The 27,892-nt window shown below is 51.0% G+C and overlaps 1 protein-coding gene across 13 annotated transcripts in view; it reads right to left on the reverse strand.

The window, feature by feature from the left end:
- Positions 1-27,892, reverse strand: part of MYO18A (myosin XVIIIA) — a 101,173-nt gene that overhangs the window by 66,237 nt on the left and 7,044 nt on the right. For 10 of the 13 annotated variants that reach the window (XR_003506878.1, XM_027518753.1, XM_027518749.1 and 7 more), the window contains exon 2: positions 21,270-22,350. Coding sequence is in view for 12 of the 13 variants with exons in the window: in XM_027518753.1 (XP_027374554.1) it covers positions 21,270-22,268 (999 nt within the window). In the remaining variant the exon portion in view is untranslated. Of the gene's footprint in view, positions 1-21,269; positions 22,351-27,892 lie in introns of those variants that run through there. The other 3 variants (XM_027518759.1, XM_027518761.1, XM_027518760.1) reach the window with 1 other exon arrangement.

The following is a 27,892-nucleotide window of genomic DNA, read 5'->3' on the forward strand; positions in this document are numbered from 1 at the left end:
TTTATCTGCACAGTCTTGTTCCAACTTCTGGTAACCACAGGCCCATCCACTCTGAGGTTCTGCTCATGACTAGGTCCTGTCTACTCTGTCTCTGAGATTTTTGGTGTTACTGACAGGGACCTTCTCGGAGCAGTTTCACTTCTCTTCGTGAGAAGGAAGACCTCTTCATTCAGAGAGGGAAGCTGGGGTCCTGGCAACCCACTCAGATTCACACATAACCACGGCTGGTCCCTCTGCGGCCCAACGCTCAGTGCTGTTACGGGGCCTGGTCCTTACACCTGCCCTACAGCTCTGGGGGGCCATGCGGCCACTCCCACAGCTAGCCAGACCATGCTGGGTGCCTCAAGTGCCTCCAAGGACGGCCACAATCTGGCTCCTCCTCAGGACTTCTCTTCACCTTTCTCTCACCCTCGCCATCTCCCCAGCACGCCAGGCTCTCACTCTCTCAGACAAGACCGCAGGCCCTCATCAGCCTCAGAGCCTCTACTTCTGAAAGCCTCTCCACCTTCCCAACCCTCCCCACTTCTCCAAGTCCATCTCGAGTCCCACCTCCTTCATGAAGCCGTTCCTAAAAACCCAAGGCCTGCGTGCTGTGGTAGTGCAAAGACCGAATCTCAGCTCAGCCTCTTTTTTTTTTTTTTTGCAGTCTGACCTAAGGGGAAGTTACTTCTTAAACTTTCCACTTTTTTGCCTTATAGTATACTAATCTTTTTGGGTTGCTGTGAGAATTAAAAAAAATAGTACGTGGAAAGCACCTAGCATTAGGTCTGCCAAATGGTCGATAGTGATTAAATTATTACTAAAAACTACAGCATTCACTGCCTATACATAAATGTTAATATCACCGCTCATGCATGGTGATTCTTGAATATACTCAGCACAGTGCTCTGTCACATACATGGGAGTCACACACCATGGGGGGTTAGATTCCCTAAAGTCAACATGTAAGACAAAAATAGAATATAGTCAAAATTACTCTTAAAAATCCCTTAACTTGCTCACAAAATACAGTACACGTGCTTTTGTATATACCATCCTTATACCTGAAAGCATAATGTACACAGTGAAGTAGACAAAGTACAATGGTTACAGTTTCAGACTACAAGTAATACAGTTTCCTACACAACCACATATAGGAATCCTCTGCTTTTTGAAAGTTTGCTTTATGCTACTTAGCTTTACAGAAGACCTACATTAGTACCTGCTTCCGACAAGCAAAAGAAATCTGAAGAGGTGGTTCGCTTTTACGGAAAAAAAAATGCTATAGAAGCAAACACTGCGTGCAGCGTTTGTTTTGCAGCGAGCGTTTTAGAGGCAGCACACACCCCGGGCAACCCTGCCAAGCTCCTTCCCCAGGAACCACACTCAGCCTCTCGGCATCAAATCACCATAGATTTGAACTGAATCTGTATCTGTGCTTCATGATTTTGTAATGCATCCATTAGCAAAATGTGCCCCAAGGTAATTGCTTCTTCACTTTGCACCATTTCATCTTCCGAAAGGTTTCACAGGAAAGCTCTACTTTCGCACTGATTGTGTGTGTGTGTGGTGGAAGGGAGGGTAGTGAGCTGTATTTGAATTTATTGAATTTTAATGAGTGAATGTATGCCATGACCAAACTGATGTTTTGATGGTAATACATTTGTGTGATATGTTTAAGCCTTCTTCTCTCCCTGGAGAACAAGAACATTTCCTACTTCCTTTAGAGACCATCCCACCCTGTAGAACTAGGCACATAGTAGGTGTTCAGTAAATACCCACTGGATTTAACCAACTGATCTGAAAGGTACTTGTGCAACTTGTTGTTTAGTTGCTAAGTCGTTTCTAACTCTTTTGCAACCTTATGGACTATAGCCCGCCAGGCTCCTCTGTCCGTGGGATTTCCCAGGCAAGAATACTGGAGTGGGTTGCCATTTCCTTCTCCAGGGGATCTTCCCAGACCGGAGATGGAACCTGCATCTCTTGCATCAGCAGGCAGATTCCTTACCACTGAGCCACCAGGGAAGCCTGTATGTGCAATTAGCTGTGGAGAAAAGAATGAGGACCAAAGGAATACTTAGATAGAGAAAACTAAGACCATGGCATCCGGTCCCATCACTTCATGGGAAATAGATGGGGAAACAGTGGAAACAGTGTCAGACTTTATTTTGGGGGGCTCCAAAATCACTGCAGATGGTGATTGCAGCCATGAAATTAAAAGATGCTTACTCCTTGGAAGGAAAGTTATGACCAACCTAGACAGCATATTCAAAAGCAGAGACATTACTTTGCCAACAAAGGTCTGTCTAGTCAAGGCTATGGTTTTTCCAGTGGTCATGTATGAATGTGAGAGTTGGGCTGTGAAGAGGGCTGAGCGCCAAAGAATTGACGCTTTTGAACTGTGGTGTTGGAGAAGACTCTTGAGAGTCCCTTGGACTGCAAGGAGATCCAACCAGTCCATTCTAAAGGAGATCAGCCCTGGGATTTCTTTGGAAGGAATGATGCTAAAGCTGAAACTCCAGTACTTTGGCCACCTCATGCGAAGAGTTGACTCATTGGAAAAGACACTGATGCTCAGAGGGATTGGGGGCAGGAGGAAAAGGGGACAACAGAGGATGAGATGGCTGGATGTCATCACCGACTCGATGAACTTAAGTTTGAGTGAACCCCAGAGATGGTGATGGACAGGGAGGCCTGGCGTGCTGCAATTCATGGGGTCACAAAGAGTCGGACACAACTGAGCGACTGAACTGAACTGAACAGTTTCAACTACCCTGCTCTCCCACATTGGTGGCATTGGATGAGTGAACGGTCCTTGGCTCTGTTTTGGGCACTGGGCCAGACAAAGTGGCTGAGCAGAGCTGGGGCAGGCTAGGCAGGAGGTTCCGAGGAGTAAGTGGTTTACTTGTGAAACTAGTTTTGACATGTAATACCTCAAGGTGAACACTGTGGGGAAGCACAATGCCTGTTTTGGGTTTTTTGGGTTTTTGTTTGTTTCATCCCCTAACCACTAGACTGAATTTCTTGAGGCTGGTTTAGAGGGAGATCATTTGTAAAACATTGAGACTGAGGTTCTAGTTAACACATTAATGAAAGAATACTGCTCTGACCCCATTTGTCTTTGTTATTCCCCTTTAATCAGAACTCCAAAAAAGAAAAAGGCTATAAGCACTGTCTCCAGAAATGGAATCTAACTGTGTAGTATCCATTGTACTATTACTAATTTGCAATGTATAAAATGTCACTAATAGGACTCTTGGCCTGCCCCCCTGGCACTAGCGGTAAAGAACCCACCTGCCAATGCAAGAGATGTAAGAGAGGTGGGTTTGATCCCTGGGTCAGAAAGATCCCCTGGAGGAGGGTATGGCAACCCACTCCAGTATTCTTGCCTGGAGAATCCCATGGACAGAGGAGCCTCGTGGGCTACAGTCCATAGGGTCTCAAAGAGTCAGACACAACTGAAGTGACCTAGCATGCAATGTGAAAGTGAAAGTCGCTCAGTCGTGTCTCTTTGTGACCCCGTGGACTATACAGTCCATGGAATTCTCTTCTAGGCCAGAATACTGGAGTGGGTAGCCTTTCTCTTCTCCAGAGGATCTTCCCAACCCAGGGATTGAACCCAGGTTGACCGCATTGCAGGTGGATTCTTGATCAGCTGAGCCCCCAGGGAAGCCCAAGAATACTGGAGTGGGTAGCCTATCCCTTCTCAGGGGATCTTCCTGACCCAGGAATTGAACCAGGGTCTCCTGTATTGCAGGCAGATTCTTTACCAACTGAGCTATGAGAGAAGCATGCAATTGAACTCTTTATTTAGGGAAGCTGGGACAAGTTCTGTTTCCAGCACTCAGCTCTGATGGCTGGGGAGGGGCTGGAGCATTTATGCTTCCTGGGGTAGGAAACGCCTCACCATCAGACAAATGCATTCTCCAGGGTGATCAGTTCAAAGGTTCCTCAGTACTTGTGACTTTCCTCTGCTGGGAAGGATTATCCTTTATTACCTGTGTGTGTGTGTAACAAACGTCTTCTCGCCTATGAAACAACAGTGTAAGGGTGTTAGTAGTGACTGGTACCCTTTGAGATACTAAAGGTGTTTTTTTTTTTTAATTGTTGGGCATCAATAACAAGTGGGCATCAATTTTTTTTAAATTGTTGGGCATCAATAACCAATAATCAACTGACCTCCTTGAAGAAGCCTAGGGATGGGGAGGAGGGCTAGAGGAAACCTGCTGGGAGGGGAGGAGGACTAGAGGAAACCTGCTGAGACCCAGGGTGCACACCCAGGGCTGGGCAGATAATCCTGCCTAGGAGGTGGCTAGGGGGCCAGTCAGCCTCGGCCCCGCCCCCAACCCTTGAGGCCTACACTTCCCGGCCCCGCCCGCTCGCCGCCAGCGCAAGGGCGGGATCGGGAGGGCGGGGCCAGGTCGGCACATGCGCCTGGAATCCCGCGGTGCATCCGCCCTGTGTTGCTACTAAAGCCCGGCAGAGGGCGGCCGCCTCCTTCTCAAGGGTCCGCCAGGGCCCAGGCAGTGGGATATCACCTCCTCGGGGTCGCCTTCCCGGCCCCGCCCCCAAGAGGCGCCCCCTGGAGAGGAGGCTGAAGTGTCAAGATGGCCTCTCCGTTCACCCCATGGGTACTTCGAGAAGGACGAGCTCCGCGCAGACTTTGTGCTCATTACTGCTCCATTCCCACAGCCCAAAACAGTCCTCATGTATAGTAGGCATTCAAACGCTTACTGATGGAATAAAACAGGTGAATGGATGACTTCATGAATAAAGAAAAGACTCCAGGGACGCCTTGAGCCTGTGTGGTGGGGACAGTTCTGGGACAAGCAATCCAGAAGGGTCAGTGGGCTTGCCCCAGAGGTGGTCACTGAGGCTTGTGAAGTCGCTCAGTTGTGTCCCAACTCTTTGCGACCCCGTGGACTGTAGCCCCCAGGCTCCTCTGTCCATGGGATTTTTTCCAGGCAAGAATACTGAGTGGGTGGCCATTTCCTTCTCCACGGGATCTTCCCGACCCAGGGATCGAACTTGGGTCTCCCGCAACACTGGCAGACTCTTTACCGTCTGAGCCACCAGGGAATCCCACTAAGGCTTAGGGCTCCCCAAGTCCCTGTCTCTGCAAACCCAAAGGTTTGTTCAGAGCCTGTGGACCCCATACCATCTCATGGGCACAGAGCCCAGGCAGGGAAGTCTGGGCTTGTCCTCTCTGACAAGACCAGGAGTCCATTTCCTCGAAGTCAGGTCCTGGCTGCCAGCAGGGACCACCTGACTGGTGCCTCATTTGGCCTGCTGCTCCCTGAGGACTCTCAGCTGCTGGGGATTTCCTTATGGCCCTTGGGGATTTCCAAACTGGCTCTGCTTGCCAAGCTCCCACAAGGTCCAAAGCCAAGGGCCAGCCTCGAGGATGATTTCCCAACATCCTTCACTCTCCTGCCCCAAATTCCACCAAGACTTGGGGCACTAGTAAATGAATGACACAATATTCCCATCCCTGCCCGCTCTGAGAGATAGGAGCCGATAGGCATAATGAAGAACTGTTCTTCTCTTTTTCACATAATCGACAACTCTTCTCTACGTCCATAGGAGAAAAAAAAGGAAACCCAGTTTAAGGGTCAGACACACCAGTTTAAATAAAATATCAGTGAGGTCTCCTGGGGTGTGAGCTGGAAGCCTATGCTATTTATTCTCAAAGTTAGAGCCGTTCTTTCAGCTAAATCTCAGTGTCTTCCAAACACTGGACATTCAATAAATGTTTGAGGATCTGTGTGTTCACCTTTGGGGACCTCTGTTGGGCCTGTTTCTAGAATCCTTTGAAGTCAAAATAAAGCACAGATCCAAACTCCATAGAAGCAGGAAGGAAGATGCAGAAGCTTCTACTTTTCCTACCAACCCACACCTCCACGTTAAGAGCCCTGGCCAAATCCACTGGGGCATGTGAGTGCCTGTGTGTTACCAGGCCGGGCAGAAAACATGCTTGGTGAGCTGGGGAAGCACTACCACAGTTGTGGTGGCACACGGCCAGGACCTGTTGGCCCTGGGGCATCAGGATTCCTGAGCTGGTGAAGTGTAGAAATTGCCCAAGAGGACAAGCCTTCCTTCCTGGGAGGAAGGGAAAACATGCCCCCTACCCAGACTCACCGGGGGGGCTGCAAGAGGAGACAAGCTTCCAGACCACTCCACCATCTCTTCCTGAATGAGCTATCTAGAGCTGCCCTATTCAACATGGTAGTCATTAGTTAAGTGTGGCTATTTAAACTGAAACAAAAGAATGCTTCTGATTAAATTAAAAATCAAATAAAGTTTTAAATTCAGTTCTTAGTCACACTGGCCACATTTCAAGTAGGTAATAACTACGTGTGGCTAACAGCTACCAAGCTGGAAAGCAAAGAAGACAGAACAGTTATCACTCTGCAGAACTTTCTACTGGGAAGGTCTGGTCCAGAGGATCCCTGTTCAGCTTGTCCTTGACAAAGTCTTTGTCGTCTCTGACAAAGACTCCTTCAGGCATTGTCCCTGACCCCCTGCTGTTCTCTCCCACCCCTGACCCAGATTCAGTTTAGACTCCTGTCCCCATGTGCTTTGCTTTGACCTCCAGGCTTCAGAGAGAAGTGGGGGAAGGGATGGTAGCCGCAATTGAACCCCCAGCCTGGGAGCAGAAGCCAGATGCCAAGGGGCTGAAAAGGCAAGGCTGAGTGGAAGCCAGCCCCCACCCCAAGGCATCCCAGGCCTGGGAGAAAGCCCCTCAGTGCCACACAATCATTCCTTGTTTCTGCAGAGTCTCTGGACCCTGCATGGGTAAGACATCTGGAATGCAGTGGCCTGAGGGCTTCCCCACATCACCGGCTGCTGGACTCATCTGATGTTAGTGCTCCCAGAAGGAGAATTGCCAGCAGAACCCTGAACTCTTGAGGGCAAATAAGGCAATAAAGTCTTATACTGAGCAGAAAGCCAGGAGGTCTGCCCTGGAGTAGTGGGGACCATGGCTGGACACTTCCCTGCAATGTCATCTGGATAAAGCTAAAGAGGAGGGGCAGGAGGAGGACTCTGGGGCATGCTCACCATGCTAGAGAGGCTCCAACAAGCTCCCTCGGGAGGAACAAGACAGCAAGGCACGGATCCGACTGCTACCACATTCTATCATGGGCACTTCACTTGAAAAGTTTTGCAACAGTAGCTAGAAAATTCAAGGTGCGAGTGCGTGGGCAAACTCCTATGTGTGAAGGAAGGAGCAGAGAGCAGACCCAGGAACTGGTGGGTCAGGGCTGCCTCTCTGTTCTGTGCCACAATACTCTTTTTTTTTTTTTAATATGTATTTATTTGGCTGTGCCAGGTCTTAGTTGGGGCACATGATATCTTCATTGCCACACTGTGGCATGCAGGATCTTTAGCTGTGGCATGAGGGATCTACTTCCCTGACAAGGGATTGAACCCGGGCCCCCTTGTCCAGTGGCGAAGGAAGCACATAGCCTTCACCACTGGACCACCTGAGAAGTCTCATATGCCTCAATTCCTGTTAGCCCTAATCCACATGGGCTGTCAGAGGCAAGGCAGGTGTAAAGAAATACATTGATTTGTAAAGAGACCACAAAAAAGTAGAGTTTGTTTGTTCAATTGGAAAACAAATAGGTAGAAAGAAGCCTGGCCTTTGAAAGGTACTGGTATCAGCCAAGAATTTGACTGGAGGAAGTCACAGGAATAGAAGCAGAGCTTCGAAAGCTGGCAGCAAACTGCAGACGACAGTGGATGCTCAGGGCAAGGCAATCCCACTCTGAGGCTACTCTGTGGCCCCAAGTAAGTGTGGGGTCCCACCTGGACCTTATTTCCCCATCTCTGCCTGGAAGAGCTGACTCTTTGGAAAAGACCCTGATGCTGGGAAAGACTGACAGCAGGAGGAGAAAGAGATGACAGAGGATGAGATGGTTGGATGGCCCCACCCACTCAATGGACATGAGTTTGAGCAAGCTCTGGGAGATGGTAAAGGACAGGGAAGGCTGGCATGCTGCGGTCCACAGGGTTACAAGGAGTTGGACACGACTGAGCAACTGAACACCCACGACCTGGAAGGCCTCAGGGGCAAAAGCATCATCCTGAGGAGAAGAGTAAACCCCTCCCTGCACCTGCCATGAGCCGAGCTGAGCTGTTAACAGGCTGTGGCATTCCTGTGGGCAGATGGCCCATCAAGCTCCCAGGTATCAAGAGCTTCTCAGCCTGTCAGAGACAGATAATGATGTGACACTGTTCTGAGTGACTTGTATTGATTCATTCATCCTCAAAACAGCCTTATGAGGAGAGTACTATTATTCTTATTTTACAGATGAGGGAAATGAGGCACAGAGAAATTAATTTGCCCAGGGTCACCCAGTGAGGCTTCCCTCGTGGCTCAACAGTAAAGAATCTGGCTGCAATGCAGGAGATGCAGGTTCAATCCCTGGGTTGGGAAGATTCCCTGGAGGGGGAAATGGCAGCCCACTCTACTACTCTTGCCTGGGAAATCCCATGGACAGAGGAGCCTGGGCTACGATTCATGAGGTCGTGAAGAGTCAGACATGACTGGGCACACGTGCCTAGTAAACATCAGGGCCAGGATTCAAAGCCAGGCAGTTGGCTCCAGAATCCATGATGTGCCCGGTACCAATGTGTTAACAACACACACAATCACATACAACTCTCGATTTGTGGGCCCTTCTGCCCACACTGCCCTCCCCCAAATAAGCTGAAAGCAGTTCTTGCAGCCAAAACCAGCCCTCCCAACCAACTTCAGATCTGCCAAGCATCTGTTCCTACAAAACAGTAAGAGCTGCAGTTTGGGGATTCTGAAGAGAAGGGATGGGGAGGGAGGAGGGGAAACTCTTTATAGCAGGGCCTCCTTCAGAGGCACAGAGAGAGACCTCAAAACCAGTGGTCTGAGGAAGACACAGGGGTTGGGTGGGGAACCTAGGGCCCTGATTAAAAAATCAGAAAACTGTGCCTTCTTCTGCCCCAGAAACCAAGTCCTCTGGTTTGAGGCCAGCCTTCCTCTGCACAGAGAAGGTGACGGCTGGTTAGAAGGACTCATGGCAAAAATGCTTTGGAAGGGTCTGGGTAAAAAGGACAACCCAGACTAAATTCTGCTGTGGGGGTGTGTGTGTGTGTGTGTGTGTACAAGCCATTTCCAAGCCAGGTGTCCCGTCACAGAACCTGATTCTTCTCCCCAAGTCAGGGCCAAGTAATGATGGGTGCAGGGAGGGGAACCGCCCTGCCCAGGCACACAGATGCCTGCCTGAGAGGCATGCGGGCAGGCTTCCATGGGCCTGGGCAGCATGGTTCACCTCCCATGATGCAGGGTGGGGGCATTTTCCCAAGCTAGGTGTTCAGGCTGGTGCCCCTCACCTTCTCCAAACCTAGCCTCATTCCTGCCTGCCACCCCCAACCTCACCTAGGTAAGAACCTCCTGTCACTGTCCAGAAATAATGAAGCCAGAATCAGGGTCACCGGAGACTGCCAGAGAAAACGGGGGCTCCGTCAGGCAAGGCCAAGCACGAAGGGGAATAAGGATGTTTGCTGGCCACTGGATTCCAGGAAGACAGCCCACAGCCACCCCCACCCCCCAGGCTCTTCAGGCGGGGCGCCCAGTCTGCCTCTCGCCTCTATTGATCTTGACGCACCGCCAAGTGAGTGGGGACTTGACCTCACCCTGTGCCTGTGTCCTTTAGGTAACCTAGGCCGCCTGCAGAAGAGGAAGCAAGGCTGCGGCAGGCCCAGTGCAGGCTGGGTCCCCCGTGCCCGCGGTGCCAGGCACACAGGCTCCAGGGGGGAGAGAAGATGCCAGCCCACCCGGAGAGGAAATCTCTCACTGCCCCAAAGCTGGTGCCTCTGCAGGCAGCTCCACAACCAAACCAGCACACAGAGGAGGGAGCTGGGGGTGGGGAGGGGAGGACGCTGTCACCCACAGGAGGAACTAACGAGGGCATTGTATCAGACCCCTCCCATCGCCTTGTCCCTGGAAGGCTCCTCGGGACTCTCCAGACACTTTTGATGGGATGGGGCTGGGCGTGAAACCGGGTGTCACAGAGAGCCATGACCGTCTCGTGCTGCCTGACGAGTGCTGTCACTGCTTGGCCTCCGGCCCGCGCCACTCCGGGCTGAGATCTATCTTTTCGCAGATGTCTTCTATTCTAGAGAAAGTACAGGCTTCTTGATCCCAGGGATGATGTCATCAGCCTTTCTTCTCCCCAGAACCAACCCCCACCAGGGTAACGGGGCTCAGGTGCTCCTCAAGGTTTCCTGATGTCCCACCCTGACTGTCCCAGGCTCTGGGCGCTGGTACCCAGTCTTCCCTATAGCCTGGAGCCAGGTCCACCCATCCCCGGTCCACCTTGCTTCCAGCCCTGCTCTGCCCAGAGCCAGGGGCAGCCTCATAGTCCTGCTGACAGAGAAGGGAGCCCAGGAAGTGCCCTGTGAGAGACCCCCCTCCCTGTGGGTACACGCTTGCCCTAGCACTTGGCAGTGAGAGAAGCTGGTGGGGAAGGAAGGAAGTGAGTCAGCTCCTTGCAGAAATGGGAGTGGGAGGGAGGAGCCAGCAGAACTGAGATCAGAGGGCATAGGGGCTGGAAAGGTCACTAAGAAAGAATCAGACCCTGGAGGTGGCTGTGGTGCCTCTGCGAGGTGGCGGAAAGATGCAGATGACAAACTCAGCAGTGCTACCTCGCGCCAAGGCTGCTGGTCCCTAGAGGCCAGAGAACCAGGTCTGAGCAGATGCAGCCCCACCTGAGGATGGAATTCCAGGCGGCACCCTTCCTGATGCATGCACCGACTGGAGGAAGTGAGGGCTTGGAGGATAAGACCAGCCATGTTCTTGCCTTGCTGAGCAAGGTCTCTGGTCCCCAAGGCCTCCCACCGCTTTTCCAGGAGCCCGGCTGCCCCCTCGCTGGGTCCCCCTTGCATCTCCCAGAGAGGATGGGAATCGAGTCCGGGCCCCAAGAGCAGAGGAGTTGGGGCTGTCCCACCTCTGCCCCCGCCCCACCCATCTCTCCGGTAGCCCCTGCCCACGGGGGAGCTGTCCCCAGGCTCCAGCTGGAATCTGTCACCCTGACTGGGAAAAATCCTTGCTGTGAACATTCCCAGCCTGCCAACATTCCAGCACTCAGGCAGCCCAGGGAAAGCAGAAGGGAAGAGGGCGCCCTGTGCCCTGGCCGGGCCACGCTCCACCCCCTCAGAGACCTGCAGCCACTAAAACAGGCACATTCCTCCCAGGTCCCCTGGGCCGGACACTGTGTGACCCCAGGTGACCCCAAATCTGCTTCTCACCCGCGCTCGGTGCCTCCTTGGGCAGGCTGTCCCAGCGGCCCTCCTCCCAGAGCCCCTTCCCAGGCTCCAGTTCCTGGCTGCCTAGTCCCATCTCGCCTCCACTCCTGTGAGGGACGCTGAGCATCTGAGCACAGAACCAAGAGTCCTAACACACTGCAGCTGAGTCACGGAGGACGGCCAGCGGGGAGGGTTCTAGGAAACACAGACTGAGCTGAACAAGGGAACCAGTTTCTTACTCGAGAACCACCTTCTTTCCTTCAACAAAATATCCACCCCTCTCAAGTGCTCCAGCAGGGCAGACATGAGAAGAGAACAAATTCATTACAATCCTGATGAAGGAGAAGAAGGGGGCTGTAGACCTGATGTGGTCTGAGAGAGGACCAGGGAAGGTTTCCCTGGGGAAATGATGGTCAAACCGGGCCCCCGTGTATGTATAAATATACGGGGGTGGACGGGAAAAAGCATTACAGACAAAAGAAACAGCAGGCACTGGATGGCAGAAGCCAGCGGGAACGCTGAGTTGCACGCCTGCCACCTGCCAGGCACTGTGCCAGGCCGCAGTCCTTGCCTTTGTCCCACGGGGCACACTAGAAAATGACACGCTCACTCCTGTATAAAATAAGAGGACCTGCTCCTGGTCAGAGGCGACATTCTGGGATCTTGCTACCCTAAGGGCTACAGAGGTCAGTACCAGCATGTCAGTGAGAGCCAAAAAGGTGAGGGGGCAATGTGCCTGGCTTCCGGAATCTAGCAGGGGAAGATGTATAAGGGGCAAATGAACACCCCTCCCCCACTCCAGGGTTCCAAACCTGAAGGCTGCCAAGACACTTCTCTTCCCATGGCTTCCCTCAGGCACCTTTCCAGTACCTCTCCCAGCTCCCACAAGGTTAAATCCCAGGACTTCCCCAGTGGTCCGGTGGTTAAGACTTCACCTTCCAATGCAGGGGGCATGGGTTTGACCCCTGGTCGGGAAGCTAAGATCCCACACACGTCAGTGCCCACAAACCAAAACATAAGACAGAAGCAATATTGTAGCAAACACAATAAAGACTTTTAAAATGGTCCACATCAGGAAAAAAAAAAAAAGATTGAATCCTGCCTGCTGCCCCTTGGGCTCGCTTCCTCAGGTGGATTCTCCAGAGAGGCTGAGAGCAACGGTCACATCCTTCTGTAGCATCCACACAGCATGAGTGGCCAGTCATCCCCCTGGAGCCCCCTTTCCTTCTGGAGAAGAGGCTTCTAGGGACCTGGGAGCAGGAATCAGAAGGCCCAGGCCTGGGCTGGGCAGTGGATGTATAAGGATACCCAGAGACTGCCTTCCTCTACCTTATGTAGATGTATGGATGTATACATGGATATATGGATACACAGGGCTTCCCTGGTGGCTCAGACAGTAAAGAATCTGCCTGCAATGCAGGAGACCTGGGGTTTCATCCCTGGGTTGGGAAGATCCCCTGGAGAAGATCCCCTGGGTTGGGAAGATCCCCAGAAGAATACTGGAATGGCTACCCACTCCAGTATTCTTGCCTGGAGAATTCCATGGACAGAGGAGTGTGGCAGGCTGCATACAGTCCATAAAGTCGCAGAGAGTCAGACGTGACTGAGCGACTAACACATACATACGCATGTGGATAAACAGCTCTCCTATGCAGAGTGAAGGGCCAGGAGGTGTACCCTGAGTTGAAATCCTGACCAGGGACTTAGTAGCCATGTAACCGTAGGCAACTTACCTAACCTGAACCTCTCTGTAATCCAGTTTCCTCATCTGCAAAACAGAGATCATTATAGTACCTACTTCAAAGGGTTGCTGGGAAAATGTACTGAGTTCATATGTGGAAGACATCTAGAACAGCCTCTAACAGAAGCGGAGTGAACACTAACCATGATCTTCAATCTCGCTACTATTTTTCCTGCCCTTCCCTCAAAGCATTTCTATTCGGACTAAATCTTTACCAGATCAATTAAATACCACCTAGGGAGCCTGTGTGAGCTACACACTGTACTGGGTGCCACACAGAAGGCCAGGTGGACCCCTGACATTCTTTCCTGACACAGAGTTTGTGCAGAGTGGCTGGGTGAACCAGGCCGGGGCAGAACGCCATGCCCTGATTCTGAGGAACATATGGCAGGAGGTGAAGGGAGCCAGAGCAGTGACCCAGGTCTAAGGAAATAGTTTCCCAACCCAACTAGAGCCAATGACTGAAAAAATAAGCTTTGCTAACACTGTCCCCTGTATTTAACAGAACAGAAGCTGCTGCCAAACACCACATGGGACTCGAGGGTTGGCTGGGGGCCCCCCAAACGGCACAGCAAGGGGTGGGGGACCATGATGACTCCACTCCTTGGCAGTGCCTGTCTGGCGTAGTGGGTGCCCAGGGTGCTGCGGAGGCCTGGGGCACATTCATACCCGCTGCCCAGACGGACAAAGGAGGCGCCAGGCAACCTGCCCAGGCAGCAGGGGAGCCCCCACACCAACGGGTCACCAATCCCCACCCCCACAACGCTGCTCCCCACCCCAGGCTCCAGTGAGGAGAATCCAGCAGCTCAGGGTAGGGGGGCAGCGGGAGCCCTGCTGGCAGGCAGAACGCGTGCTTGTGGTTTCTGGGAAATGCTGTAGAGATTTGCAGCATTTTTAAAATACTTGTGTTCCCACCCGCCACACACACACACACCCCCCCCTTCACCCCACTCCTCACCCACCTCCCCCCGTCTGGGTGTTTGCATATCTGGTATTTTCCAGAACCATTTCAATATAAATAAAAGAGATCAGAAGGGAGAGGAGGCCAAGGTGGTCTGGGGGATCAGGGTGGGCCGGAGGGGTGCTGGCCAGTGCCGGAAGGGGCTGGAACAGCCTACCTCCATCAAGGCCCTGCCCCTGCATCAGGGCTCCAAGCTGTGCCTGCGAAAACAACCAGTGACCATGACATGTACCCACACCCAGGCCAATGCGGCCTGGGCACTGTGCCCACCACCCACGGGCTGGGTGGCCAGGGCACTCTGGGGCTGTCGTTCGTCTAGCATCTCCCTGGGGAAAAGGCAGACTGGACCTCTGAAGACAGAAGGGAGACCTAGCAGAATGGAAGTGACCTAGTTCACCACACTATTCTGCTGGTCCCAGGCGCCCCGCTAATCCAGGACAACCCCCCAAAATGCTCCCCAAAAGACCTTTCGCTCACCAGGTCATACATCCTTGAACCTACCCACCTGCCTTTCATATATCCAAAAGGACATAGTTTGGGTTCCACCCTGAGCCCCCAAACCAGGCTCTCCCATGGTGAGACTCTGATTCCAGAAACTTTGGCATAAAATGAAGTGACAATGTCCTGGAGTAGCAGTAGGAACAGGGCATTCTAGAACACTGAACTCAGGCAGTACCCCACCACCCCACCACCAGCAGAATCCCCTGGGAAAGCCTGTTGCCCAGAAGCCAGCCTGGCAGACCAGGAAGCAGCAGTTTCAAGTCTCCCCTTGGAATCTTTTGGGCCCCACTCGTGACAGTACCCAGGGGTCCTGGGGACCAGGAAGAGGAGGCTCACACCGTTTCTTCCCAGGGCCTCCATTATAGCCTTCTCCCAAATGCAGACAACCCTGCCTGGCCAGTCTCCTGCAAGGCCATTGGGGAACACGCCTGCAGGTCAGAAAAGCCTGGCTCTAAAATGCTGGAAAAAGCAAGAGAGCATCCCAGTGTCCCACCTCTCCCACCAGTGGGCTGTCTTTAAGAACAGAGCTTCAGAGAAAGAGTTTGGACAAAAGTGTTAGGAGTCCTATTGGAAAGAAAACCTTACCAGGGGCAAGAATGGAAAAGCACTAGAATGGACTGATTAACACAGGTAGCATGTGTGTGTGGGCTCAGTCATGTCCGACTCTTTGAGACCCGATGGACTGTAGCCCGCCAGGCTCCTTTGTCCATGGGGAGAATTCTCCAGGCAAGAATACTGGAGTGGGTTGCCATGCCCTCCTCCAGGGCATCTTCCCAACCCAGGGATCCAACCCAGGTCTCTCACACTGCAGGCAGATTCCTTACCGTCTGAGCCACCAGGGAAGCCCATGAACACTGGAATGGGTAGCCTATCCCTTCTCCAGGGGAACTTCCCAACCCAGGAATTGAACTGGGGTCTCTTGCATTGCAGGCAGATTCTTTAGCAGCTGAGCTACTAGGGAAGCCCCTCATTAACACCGAGGCTGTAAAACTGCCTCCCATGGATGGTATTAGAGACTGGGCAGAGGGAAGGGAACTAATCTCCCTGAGCGTTTACTACGGCTAAAGTCTAATAAGTGACATCATCTGATACACAAACATGTTTATCTTCAATAAAGGCCCACAGAGTGTGGTGTGCAGAATAAAAAACAAGTTTCCCTTTAGCACCAGTCTTATTCTCCTTCTCAGAGAAAACTGTAGTTAGTTGGGCGTGAATACTTCTCTGAGTTTGAGTCTTCTCAAATTCTGGGAGGAAAGAATAGAGCCTGTTAAGGCAATGGCACCCCACTCCAGTACTCTTGCCTGGAAAATCCCATGGATGGAGGAGCCTGGTAGGCTGCAGTCCACGGGGTCGCTAAAAGTCGGACACGACTAAGCGACTTTACTTTCACTTTTCACTTTCCTGCATTGGAGAAGGAAATGGCAACCCACTGCAGTATTCTTGCCTGGAGAATCACAGGGACGGGGGAGCCTGGTGAGCTGCCGTCTATGGGGTCGCACAGAGTCGAACACAACTGAAGTGACTTAGCATTAGCATTAGAGTGGTCATGGCTCACTTTGCCTGGGAGGCCTCTCCTAATTGCCACCCCTTCTCCTGTGGCAGGACTGGCCATTTCCTCCTCCTCACCCCACTGCATAGCTGTTCAGACCTGTGATAGCAGTTATAGTACCTGGTTGCATTTCTTTACTTAGGTCTATGCAGACACGACTGAGCGACTTCACTTCACTTCACTTCGTGCTTCCTCAAGGAAAGATTGCATTTTATTTATTTAATCTCCCTAAGCCTGGTATAGTGCTAGTCCCTAAGCAGATTCATTAAATGTTTAAGGGAGGGACTTCCCCGGCAGTCGGATGGTTAAGAGTCCACCTTCCAATGCAGGGGGCCCAGGTTCCATCCCTGGTCAGGGAATCAGATCCCACATGCTGCAACTGATCAGGGGTCCAGATCCTGCATGCTGCAACTAAGACCTAGCACAGCCAAGCAAATTTTTTTTTAAAAAAAGCTTAAAGGAGTAAGTAAACTAAAGCTCACAAAAGCTTGGTAACTTTAGGAAAACACAAACACAGGTCTTTCTGGCTACAAAGTCTATGCTGTTTACATTATAAATGCTATCTTCCAGATTATCCTGAGTCTGGAGGTGGTTTTAGATGGACACGATGACCTCTTTAGGAAACTTACATCCCTACAGCCTTTGAGTACAAACCCTAAGTTCCAACAGAAGAGACTGGACTACAGATCTCAGGCAAATGCCCGACAGCTTGAGAGGGTTCAGGAAACCAGCCTTGGATGGGAGGGAGTGATAAGTGATACACCTTCCTTAAAGCACCAACCTCTCCCCTCCTACCACATCCTCGAAAGCTCAGGGGACCAGTGCTTTCTAGGTATGGCTCCCATGCAGGCCAGCTCCTCTGGCTCTTGGTGGCAGGGGGACAAATGCATTGGGCAGGGTTTAGCCAGGTGGGCTTTTCTGAGCTCAGTAGAAACACCCTCCATTTCTCAGACACCATATTTGTCCCCTGTGAAGGCCCAATGAGAATATGAACAGAAAAGATCGGCTCTCCCCTCTCTCAGGTCCTAGTCCATAACAGGCTTTTCCCCCTTCTTATAGAGTATTGACTTGCCCACACAGACTCATGGACCTGGAGGAAGGAATTCTGAACCAACTAGGGTTTTAAGATCCTCATCATTACCAAAACCTCCTCCAATTTCACCGACTCAAGGATCTCTTTGCCTTTAGAAAACTTTAGTAACTGATCCCCAAACAGACATCCTAAAACATTTTCCCTGAGGAGCTGAAGAAAGGACTTAGCCTCTTCCCCTAACTCTGGCATCACACTTGACCCCTCCTCTCTTCCTTCTCCCACACCAGCCAATCAACAAGACTACAGGGCACCCCTAAGTTCATAAGAGCACTATTTACAATGGCCAAGACAAGGAAGCAACCTAAATGTCCATGGACAGATGAACTGATAAAGAAAATGTGATATATATATATATATTTATATTTATACACACATACATACACACACATAATGGAATACTACTCAGCTATAAAAAAAAGAATGAAATAATGCCATTTGCAGCAACATGAATAAACAGAGATATTATCATACTAAGGGAAGTAAGTCAGAGAAAGACAAATATCCTAGGACATCACTTAAATGTGGAGTCTAAAAATTTGATATAAATAAACTTATTTACAGAAGAGAAACAGACTCACAGACATAGAAAACAAACTTATGATTACCAAAGGAGAAAGCGGGAGGTGGAACAGATGCATTAGGAGCTTGGGATTAACAAATACAAATACCAATAAAATAGATAAGCAACAAGGTCCTACTGTATAGCACAAGGAACAATATTCAATATCTTGTAATGAACTATAGTGGAAAAGAATCTGAAAAAAAAATATATATATATATACACACACACACACGCATAACTGAATCACTTTGCTGAACACCAAAAACTAACACAACATTGTATATCAACTATAATTTTTAAAAATTTTTTAAATAAAAACAAATAAAAAAAGACAACAGAGCCTACTTCAGTTGCTCCTGTCGGATATGTCTCTCCATCTGCACTGCTTCTACCAGAATTCAGGCCTCCGTCCATCTTAACTGAGATACTACAGCTCCCTCACTAGTCTCCCCACAGCTATCCTTGCTTGAGCTGAAAGCATTCTCCATAAGCAGCCAGAGAGGTTTTTCAAAAACCTGTTCCCATCACTCCCTAATTAAATCGATTCACTGCCTTTAGGTTAAAGTTCGCATTCCCTAGATGACTCACAAGGGCCTCAATGACATGCTTCCTGCTCGCCTCTCCTGCTGCTCCTCTCAATACTGTCCCCACACAATCCCCCAGTCTTATTCCCCAGATGTGTCATTCTCTCCAGTCTCCAGACCTCGCCATGTGTCTTACTGCCTTCCTCTTCCTCCTCTTGTCTCCCCTACACTCATCTCCCTCCCAGATATTGGTTCTCTCTCATTCCTTCCCAAGGCTGTGCTAGAAGTCCCTCTTCTGTGCTCCCCAGGACCATGTCCTGGCTTCTGTCATTGAGCTCCTCAAATGGCACCGTCTTTGTCTGCTGCTTGAGCATCTCTCCCACCAGACTGTGAGCTCCTTGGGGCTGGGGTTATGTGCTATTCAGTGCTGGACCCCAGGACCGAGCACACAGGAAGTGCTCAACAAATGTTTGTTTCATAGGCAGGTGAGTGGAAGAAAAGACACAAGAGCTGCTTCTCCCGGGCCAGCTAAGTGATTCCTATGAGGTCCCAAGTCCTGCCGGAGCTCACCCCTGCTCCCAGTGGAACCCTGTTGAGCAGCCACAGGAACACACGAAGGAGGTGTGAACCGAGCATTCTGGACACACACCATGTGAGAAGGAAACCCACGGGGCTGTGTCTCCCTGGGGTCCTCTGAAGAGGTTGCGGAGAAAAGGCCCCATGGCCCCCATCTGTGTGCAGAGAGGGAACAGATGTCTAGCCAGCTCCCTCAGAGCTCCCTGGGGACAGGCGACGTGTGGACACAGTTGATGGATGGCCTGATGGGCAGGGTGACCGCCAGGAGCTGTCCCTGTGGGGCTGGAGTTGTCAGGGTTCCCCGCCCAGGAGCCTGGAGGAGGCGGGAAGACTTTTCTTGGCATGGAACTGGGATTAGAATCGCTGCCAAGAAAAGAAGCAGGAGTAGGAGTGGGAGGAAGAGGAGGAGATAAAGGACGAGAGTCCCAGAAGAGGCTGCAACACTCCTCCACCAGCCCCGGGGGGCCGTCCCAGGACACTGGAATGCCGGGCTCGCTCTGCTTCTCTCTGCTGTGGCCCGAGTCCCCACCACCTACCCAGGTAGGAAAAGATGCAGAGGCTACTCTGAACCTGTCAGAGGGCTCTAGGAGACTCCTGACGATGGGGCTTTCTACTGCCTCCCATGCCTGATCCCCCAGGTGGAGGGAGACATCCTCTGGGCATCAGCTGGGTTTGCCCCACAGGGGTGAAAGCAACCCGGCCTTTCAGGGGTACCTGCTGTACTGCAGGATCCACCAGGGCCTCGACAGCTGAGCCATCCAATTCCCCAGGGAGGAGGCAGCAGCAGCTAGCTGGGAAGGGAGAGTGGCTGGGAAATGTGAGATGCCAGGATGATCCGTGTGCTATAAGGACAAAACTGAACAGCATCTGGGATGCCAGGCCCAGGGCCCCTCAGAGGCCTGTGCTGTGGTTCAGCAGGGAGCTGGCAACAATCTCCCAGAGGGGATTCATTCTTAAAGAGGAAGAAAATTCCATCTGTTAAAAGCAATATTACCCTGGTAGAAAGCAGAGAGACCCGTGGTATGATCATGGTATGATCTCTGGCTCTGAAATAAAGCCTACTCCCTCTAGGCCGTGGTTCCCTGAGTTCAGTCTAGTCTGATGGCTAACACATAGTAGGTGCTTGATGAGTGTTTCTGGAATAAATGAGTCCCAGTCCTACCCTGGATTCCATGACAGGCTCCCTCCCCCTCACAACCCTTTCCTGACTAGCAGAGCATCCTGACCCCACCAGCCCCAGGGTAGAGGAAGGTCGGAGACCTGACTCCAGTGCTTCCTGCCAGAGCCTAACCCTGCTGCTCCCAGGCCCTCCAGGCCCAAGATGCTGCCAGACTGAACAGCCAACCGAGTGTCCACTTCCCCTCCCTGGGAGAAAGCTAGGATGGGGACTCTGCCTGCTTCCTTAGCATTTCCTCCCACTTTTGACTTTGACACATCTGGCCGGTCACTTAGTGCTGAAAGGTCCCGGCCAGGCTATGCAGTGGTCAGGCTGCAGGGACCAGATCCAGACAATCCTAAAACCCACAGGCAGGAGAAAGGGAGGGCTAGAGCCAACTTATCCCTCATGGATTGTCTCTAGGCAGAACATTCCAAACTGATATGTAGCCACCCTATCAAAAGTCCCCTGGGGTTAGAGATATCCATTCCCCTAGAGACCTGCTCACACATCTAATCTCAGTGTCTTCTGCTCCTATGTCACCCCTTCCATGGCTGTTTTGTGTGGGCTGGATATGAGTTGAGATCTCAGGGACAGTCAGGTCATACTATCTCTGTAGGCTAGATCCCTGTTACCTTTCCAGGGCTGTGCTTTTCTTCTTCCAGGAGATAATAAAGACTGTTGGAGCCCAAGTGATCTTTATAAATCAGATCCAGTCACTCCCCTGCTGAAAATCCTACAATGGTACCATTTCACTGGACTAAAATCTAAACTCCTACCATTATTTACAAGGTCCTCCATGATCTGGCCCCTGCTTATCTCTGCAACCTTACCTGGTGTTCAGCTCCTCAGTTGCTCAGGGGTAAAAGGAGGCCTGCAGTCATCTCCCCAAGAGCTATACTAAAGCAGCCACACATTACAGATGTCCCATGTGAGACCTGATTTAAAATAATTTATCTTTTTTTCACCTCCAATACATAAAAAATGGAAATCCTATATTTTAGTTCAATACCTGTCTGGACTAGTAGTAGTCCAGAGTGTCTCTCATAGCTGGAAGTGGCACATGTTAGCTTTCTCAGTGCCTCAATTTAGGGCTCAGGACATACAAGCCCACGCAGGTATCACACATTCTGTATTGCAGTGTATCACATCTGCTGGGGTCACTTCTCCCCACAGGCCAGATAAGTTGTCCCAGAGCCCAAGGAGTGGATCGCATCACCCCTCGCACTTGCTAGGCTCTAATGATAGCTATTGGGTACCCCAACCAAACTCCCAGGTACAAACACCAGAGAGGCCAGCATACCCAGTCCCCGCTCACCCCCGGCTGCCCAGGCAAACACTCACATGGGCTGGCTCCCTGCGGAGTCCCTCCACGCTCCGCAGCCAGCTCTGGCTGAGCTCGCTGAGCTCTGGGATAGGCTGCACCTTGAGCCGCACGCTGTCCCCAGACTGCCGGATCATCTCCACAATCTCATCCCTGGACTTGTTCTCCACCTTGAGTCCATTGATCTCCACCAGACGATCACCGGGCACCAGCCCCAGGGCCAGGTCCTTGGTGCCCGCGCCGGGCTCCGCAAAATGAACCACCCGCCGGTAGACCTGGCCTTCGGGCCCCCGATCCAGCATGGTGGTGCGCCGCAGGGAGAAGCCGAAGTCCCCGGTGGGCCTTCGCAGCAGTTCTAGTTCCCGGAGGGCAGGGGGTGGTGGGGGCAGCACCGGGGGCAAACGCAGGTCAGCCGGAAACCTCTTGGTCACCAGCTCCGGGGCTCGGGACCGAGGTCCTGATCGAGGGATACTCAGGCCGGGATGCTGCGTCAGTTGTCCCTCCAGGGTCCTCACCTCCACCTGCGGAGATGGGGCGGCAGAGTGCTCTGAGGGGGTGGAGGTTTCCGACGTGCTCTCGTCCCGGCTACGCTGGGAGAAGGAGAAGCGCTTGGCGATCATTTGCGAGTTCTGCTTGGCCAGGGAGCCGAACTTGGCCGCCCGCTGCAGCACCGAACCCCGCCCGCCGCCTTCCTCGCCCTTGAGGTCATCGCTGGAGCTGGCTGTGCTCAGGTGGCCCGAGTCCAGGACGACGCTGCCCCTGTTGCTGTCTGAGTCGATGTCCGTCAGGTGCAGGTCCGAGCCGCTGGCCACCTTGATGGGGATGGGGTTGGAGATCTCCAGGCGCGTCCTGGAGTCGCGCTTGGAGGAGCGGTTCAGGTTGAAGAAGCCGCGACGCAGGCTCATCTCTTCCAGGCTCCGCAGCTCCGCCGCCGACATCCGCTCCTTCTTCTCCTTCTTTTCCTTCTTCTCCTTCCGCCCGCCATCTTTGTCCTTGTCTTTCTTCATGAGGTTAAACATGGTGGGGGCGCTGTTTCCAGGGGTGGCACCCCCAGAGGATTACAGGTGCTTAGTACAGGGCCCTTGTGCCCCGCCCTTGCCGCTGCAGACAGAAACAGAGAGGTTATTCCAGCAGAGCCCAGACATGGCCAACCAATGAGCACAACTGCCCCTCACCGAGTGCCAGCTACGTGCCAGGGGCTCTGTCTCACCCAATACTGTCTCGAGGTGACCCTCATAACACTGCTATGGGTGTTCTTGTTATTGTTGTTCAGTCGCTAGGTCGTATCCAACTCTTTGCGACCCTCACGGACTGCAGCACACCAGGCTTCCATGTCCTTCACTATCTCTGAGTTTGCTCCAACTCATATCCATTGAGTTGGTGATGCCATGGATAGGTCTATCATTACTCCCATTTTACAAATAAGGAAACGATACAAGTTTGTAAAAGCCCAGACTTCAAAATCTTATCATTTCCTGTAATCCCTGATAGACCCACGCTTAGGTGTACACAGCATGGCATCTGGGAGCTCTAACCTCCTAGTTAAGAGGATGCTGTTGGGGCTTCCCTGGTGGCTCAGTGGTAAAGAATCCGCCTGCCAATGTAGGAGACACAGGTTCAATCCCTGGTCCAGGAAGATCCCACATGCCACGTGGAGTAACTTAGCCCATGCACCACAACTATTGAGCCTGTACTGTAGACCCTGGCAGCTGCAACTGCTGAGCCCATGTGCCACAGCTACAAAGCCCAGGGGCCCTAGAGCGGGCACACCCTAGAGCCCGGATCCCCGACAAGAGAAGCCACCACAATGAGAAGCCTGAGCACCACAACTAGAGAGTAAGCCCCCACTCGCCTCAAGTAGATAAAAGCCCATGCAGCAATGAAGACCCAGCATAGCCAAAAATAAGTCAGTAAATAAAAGTATTTTTTTAAAAAAAGGATGCCATCAAGCCAACCTGGGACCTAACTTAAGATTCAAACACAAAGGAACAAGGCAAGTGACCTTCCACAGCCACTGTCCATTAAGGCACCAGACATCACATGCTCCTGGGCTCGTTCCTAAACCTGCTACCCCTGAAGCAGCAGCCTGAGCCACCGCTGGACAGATCTCAAAGAACCAACACTTATTTAATGACTGCCACTCACCAGGCATAATGCCAGGCCCTTTACACTATCTCATTTGAACCTCACAGCATCCCTGCAAGGTAGGTATCATTATCTCTACTTTGCAAATGAGAAAACGGGGCTCCGAAAATTAAGTATATGTTAGTTGTCACACAGCTAGTAGGTGGCAACTGCAGGATTCAATGGCAAATGTTGTTTTCTTTCTAGGGCCTGGGCGCCCACAGTGAAGCAGGGAGGGAAGTAAGGGGGAAGTTCCAGACTGAACAGAAGACAGACAGCTGCAAGGTGGGGGTGGGGTGGGGTCTGCTGGATAAACAGGATCCTGAAAAACTCACATCCTTTTCCCCAGACCGACATCTAAATATAGCCTTGGGAAGTAAGTTGTGGCAGCCAGAGAGAAAAACCTAGCTCCAGAGCTCTAGTGTTTATGAGACCAACCTCCTCCCATCCCCAAGCACACTCAACTGGGGACAGGACCAGAGAAAAACCTGGTGGGGGTGGAGTTGAGAGAGGTTTCCTAGTTCTAACCAGCAGGGAACAAGAAGTAGGCCATACCGCCTAATTAGAAATTAAATGTAATTTTTTCTCTCTCTGTGAAAGCTTCCTGTTCTGAGTTCTAGACCCAAGACCTGCAAGCTTACTCTTTACAGCAGTGAGCTCTGGCCAAGCCCTGGAGAGGCCCTTCCTCTCAGTGCACCCCATCCTCACAACCAAGAGGGTCTTCCGGGCTCCCCATTCTACTGAGGATTCCCAACCCAGGTACAGTGCCTAGGAAGGCTTCAAGGGCCAGGAATGCCCAAGGGCCCTGGGGTGCTGGTTGATTGTTTCTGCTCCACCCAGCGCCCTGACCCATGTGGCTCCTGAGAGATCATTGTATCTTTTCTAGAGCAGCACTGTCCACAAGAAATATAATTCAAATCATATATGGAGTTGTAAATTTTCTAGCAGCCACATTAAAAAAAAAAAAGGTAAAAGGAAATGGGTAAAATTAACAATACCGTTTATTTAATGTAAATATATCCAAAATATTGTCATCTCAACATGTTATTTATATAAAAATATTGAGATATTTTACATTCTCTTTTCCATATTAAGTCTTCAAAATCCAGTGTGTGTTTAGCATTTAGAGCATGTCTCGATTCAGACAAACCACATTTCAAGTACAGTAAGTCCCCTACATATGAACAAATTCTGTTTCAAGAGCATGTTTGTAAGTCCAGTTTGTTCACAGGTCCAACAAAGCCTAGGTACCCAACCAACACAATCGGCTGTATAGTACTGTACTGTAATAGGTTTATAATACTTTCCACTTAAATGATATGTAGATAAAAAAACACAAAAAATAAAGAAAACATGTTTACTCTTACAGTACTACGCCTGGAAAAGTATAGTAGTACAATGCAACCAACAGCTGGCATATAGGGGCTGGCACGCACATTTGTATCTTTGAAAGTTTGCAACGTGAAGGTTCTTAAGTAAGGGACTTACTGTATTTGACAATCTGATTTGTGGCTATCAGATTGGGCAGCACAAGCCTAGAGAATTCTTCTGTTGTAGAGCATATGCAAAGAGGTGGGAAATCTGGCCATCAGCTCTCTGTGGACCTAGCAGGTACCCTTCTCCCCCTCTGACCTCAGTTTCTACCTGATAAAACAAAGTTCCCTTTGAATTGTTTCGTTCTTACTGCTCCATGCATAGTACCTGGGGGTGGGAAGCCAGGAAATCAATCTAAGGGCCCAAGAAGTACAAATCCAGGAACAGCCCTGGCCAGCAGCTGCACCTGGACTGATACAGGGTGGCAGAGTGCCTGGATCAGGTATTGTCTCTTCAGGCCTCTATTTCAACATAGGGAGTCTTTCTCTCTCCTCCTGAATGCTGATGGGGGTGTGGACAGACCTACCATATATTAGGATGAAGGATCTCTGGCTGATCACTGCTCATCTTACCTCTCATCCATCACTACCTGCATGCTCTTAAAAGGCTAGCTTAGAAGATGGTTCCAGAGGGACCTGGGGGGGAAATGGGGAAAGAAACCCACCCTGGGGACTTGGAGGGAACAAACCAGTATCTTAGCCCCAGTTCAACCACAGAGAACCCAACTGCCTCCAATGCTGTCCCACCAACACACCTTTTAGAGTCTCCAGTTCTCACTCTGCAGTCCTTACCCAATCCTGGCTCTTTGCTGGGGGCTAGGTATCTGATCGGTATCAATGGAAAACAGCCCCAGAATTCTAGAATCTTTGGGCTGTCTCGGCAAAAGCTTGTCCCTCACTGTCATTGCAGCCGGCAGAAGCCGCAGACGGTCACAGCAGCAGCACGGGGACGGTGCTGGCAGGAAATGTTAGAAGATCTGGTATCTAGGCCTGGATCTGCCAACAAATCACTGGGGGACCTTGAACCTGTCACTTTGCTCAAGGTTGGACGACATGATCTAGGTCTCTTCTAGCTCTAAAATTCCAAATATCTAAGTCTCCTGTGGACACAGGTTATTTATTAACTTTCTGCCAAAGTCACCCCTCTCTCATCCCAATCCTTGGGGCCTCTGGAAACTAGATCCATTTCAGCCCTTTCCTCATCACCCCCTGTCCTGCCACTGTTATCTGCACAGCTCATAAGATCCCCCCTCCTCACTGTTGTCCCACCAATTGCCAGGCCTGGCTGTGGCCTGGATTCTCTCCTGTGCCCCACGTTTAGAGCTACTGGCAGCGTCCCCCTCCAGGGCCAGACCTGCAATACAGCTGCAGCTGTTTCTTATGTCTCAGAGCCTAGTTTGCCAGAGACCTGGGTTCTGTCAACTTCCTGTAGACCTTGGACTTTGCCACATCTCCTGTCCTCAAGTTCAAAGTCTCTGGTAGCAATGATATCATTACCTCCGGACTCCTTTCAGGCTGCAGTTTCTACCTACCTCCCCTTCATCTCTCACTCCCTCCAGTGATGATAACTTTTTTTGATCCACTTCTCTGCCTTTCACCCATCACCCTACTCCAGGAGGTCTTTCCTAATTTTAAGTGGAGGAAAGGTATGTATGCAAATTAGGATATGTACCTGAATCATCTTGACCGTGTGTGTGTGTGTGTGTGTGCGTGCGTGCACACGCTCAGTCACTCAGCCATGTCTGCCTCTTTGTGACCCCATGGACTGCAGCCTGCCAGGCTCCTCTGTCCATGAGATTTCTCAGGCAAGAATACTGGAATGAGTTGCCATTTCCTCCTCAGGGCGTGTTCCCAGCCTAGGGATCAAATCCACATCTCCTGCATTGGCAGGAAGGTTCTTTACCACCACACCATCTGGAAAGTTCCCCATGTCGACCCTACTATCCCCCAAATCTAAGCAGAATACCACTGACTCAATCAACTCAGCTGCTTTATCACATTAAGACATAAAGCATTTTGAAGACAAGGACCATTCAATTCAAATATGCACGTATCGGGCTTCCCTGGTGGTCCGGTGGTAAAGAATCCACCTGGCAGTAGAGGAGACACCAGTTTGATCTTTGATCTGGGAAGATCCCACATGCCATGGAACAACTAAGCCTGTGCTCCAGAGCCCAAGAGCCACAACTACTGAGCCCAAGTGCCACAACTACTGAAGCCCTGCACCCTAAAGTCCGTGCTCCACAACAAGAGAACTCAATAAGAAGCCTGGGCATCGCAACTAGAGAGTAGTCCCTGCTCGCCACAACTGGGGAAAGCCCAAGTGCACCAACAAAGACCAACACAGTCAAAAATAAATACATAAATAAAACTTAAAAAACAAATATGCATCAATTCAAGGTACATGGTCACATGATGGAATACTGCTGCTGCTGCTAAGTCGCTTCAGTCGTGTCCGACTCTGTGCAACCCCACAGACGGCAGCCCACCAGGCTCCCCCGTCCCTGGGATTCTCCAGGCAAGAACACTACTCAGCAATAAAAAGGAAACAACTACTGATACACACAACAAGGATGAATCTCAAAAACATCTCTTGCTGCTGCTGCTGCTAAGCCAGTACAGTTGTGTCTGACCCTGTGCAACCCCATAGAACGGCAGCCCACCAGGCTTCCCTGTCCCTGGGATTCTCCATCTCTTAAGTGACTATAAAAGAAACCTTGAACTACTATTTGGTACTATTTATATGAACTTCTGGTATAGTCAAAGTAAACTATGGGGAAAAAAAATCAGAACAGTGGTTACCTCTGGGAAGCAAGGGTGGGTTGGGAGTGGGAATTGCCTGAGAAAGGGCATAAGGGGACTTTTGGGGGTGATGTTCATGTTACATATCTTGATAAGGACTAGGCTTAGGAAAGTTATGACCAACCTAGACATCATATTGAAAAGCAGAGACATTACTTTGTCAACAAAGGTCCGTCTAGTCAAGGCTATGGTTTTTCCAGTAGTCATGTGTGGATGTGAGAGTTGGACTGTGAAGAAAGCTGAGCACCGAAGAATTGATGCTTTTGAACTGTGGTGTTGGAGAAGACTCTTGAGAGTCCCTGGGGCTGCAAGGAGATCCAACCAGTCCATCCTAAAGGAGATCA

The sequence above is a fragment of the Bos indicus x Bos taurus genome, chromosome 19 (genome assembly GCF_003369695.1).
Source record: "Bos indicus x Bos taurus breed Angus x Brahman F1 hybrid chromosome 19, Bos_hybrid_MaternalHap_v2.0, whole genome shotgun sequence".
Taxonomy (NCBI): Eukaryota; Metazoa; Chordata; class Mammalia; order Artiodactyla; family Bovidae; genus Bos; species Bos indicus x Bos taurus.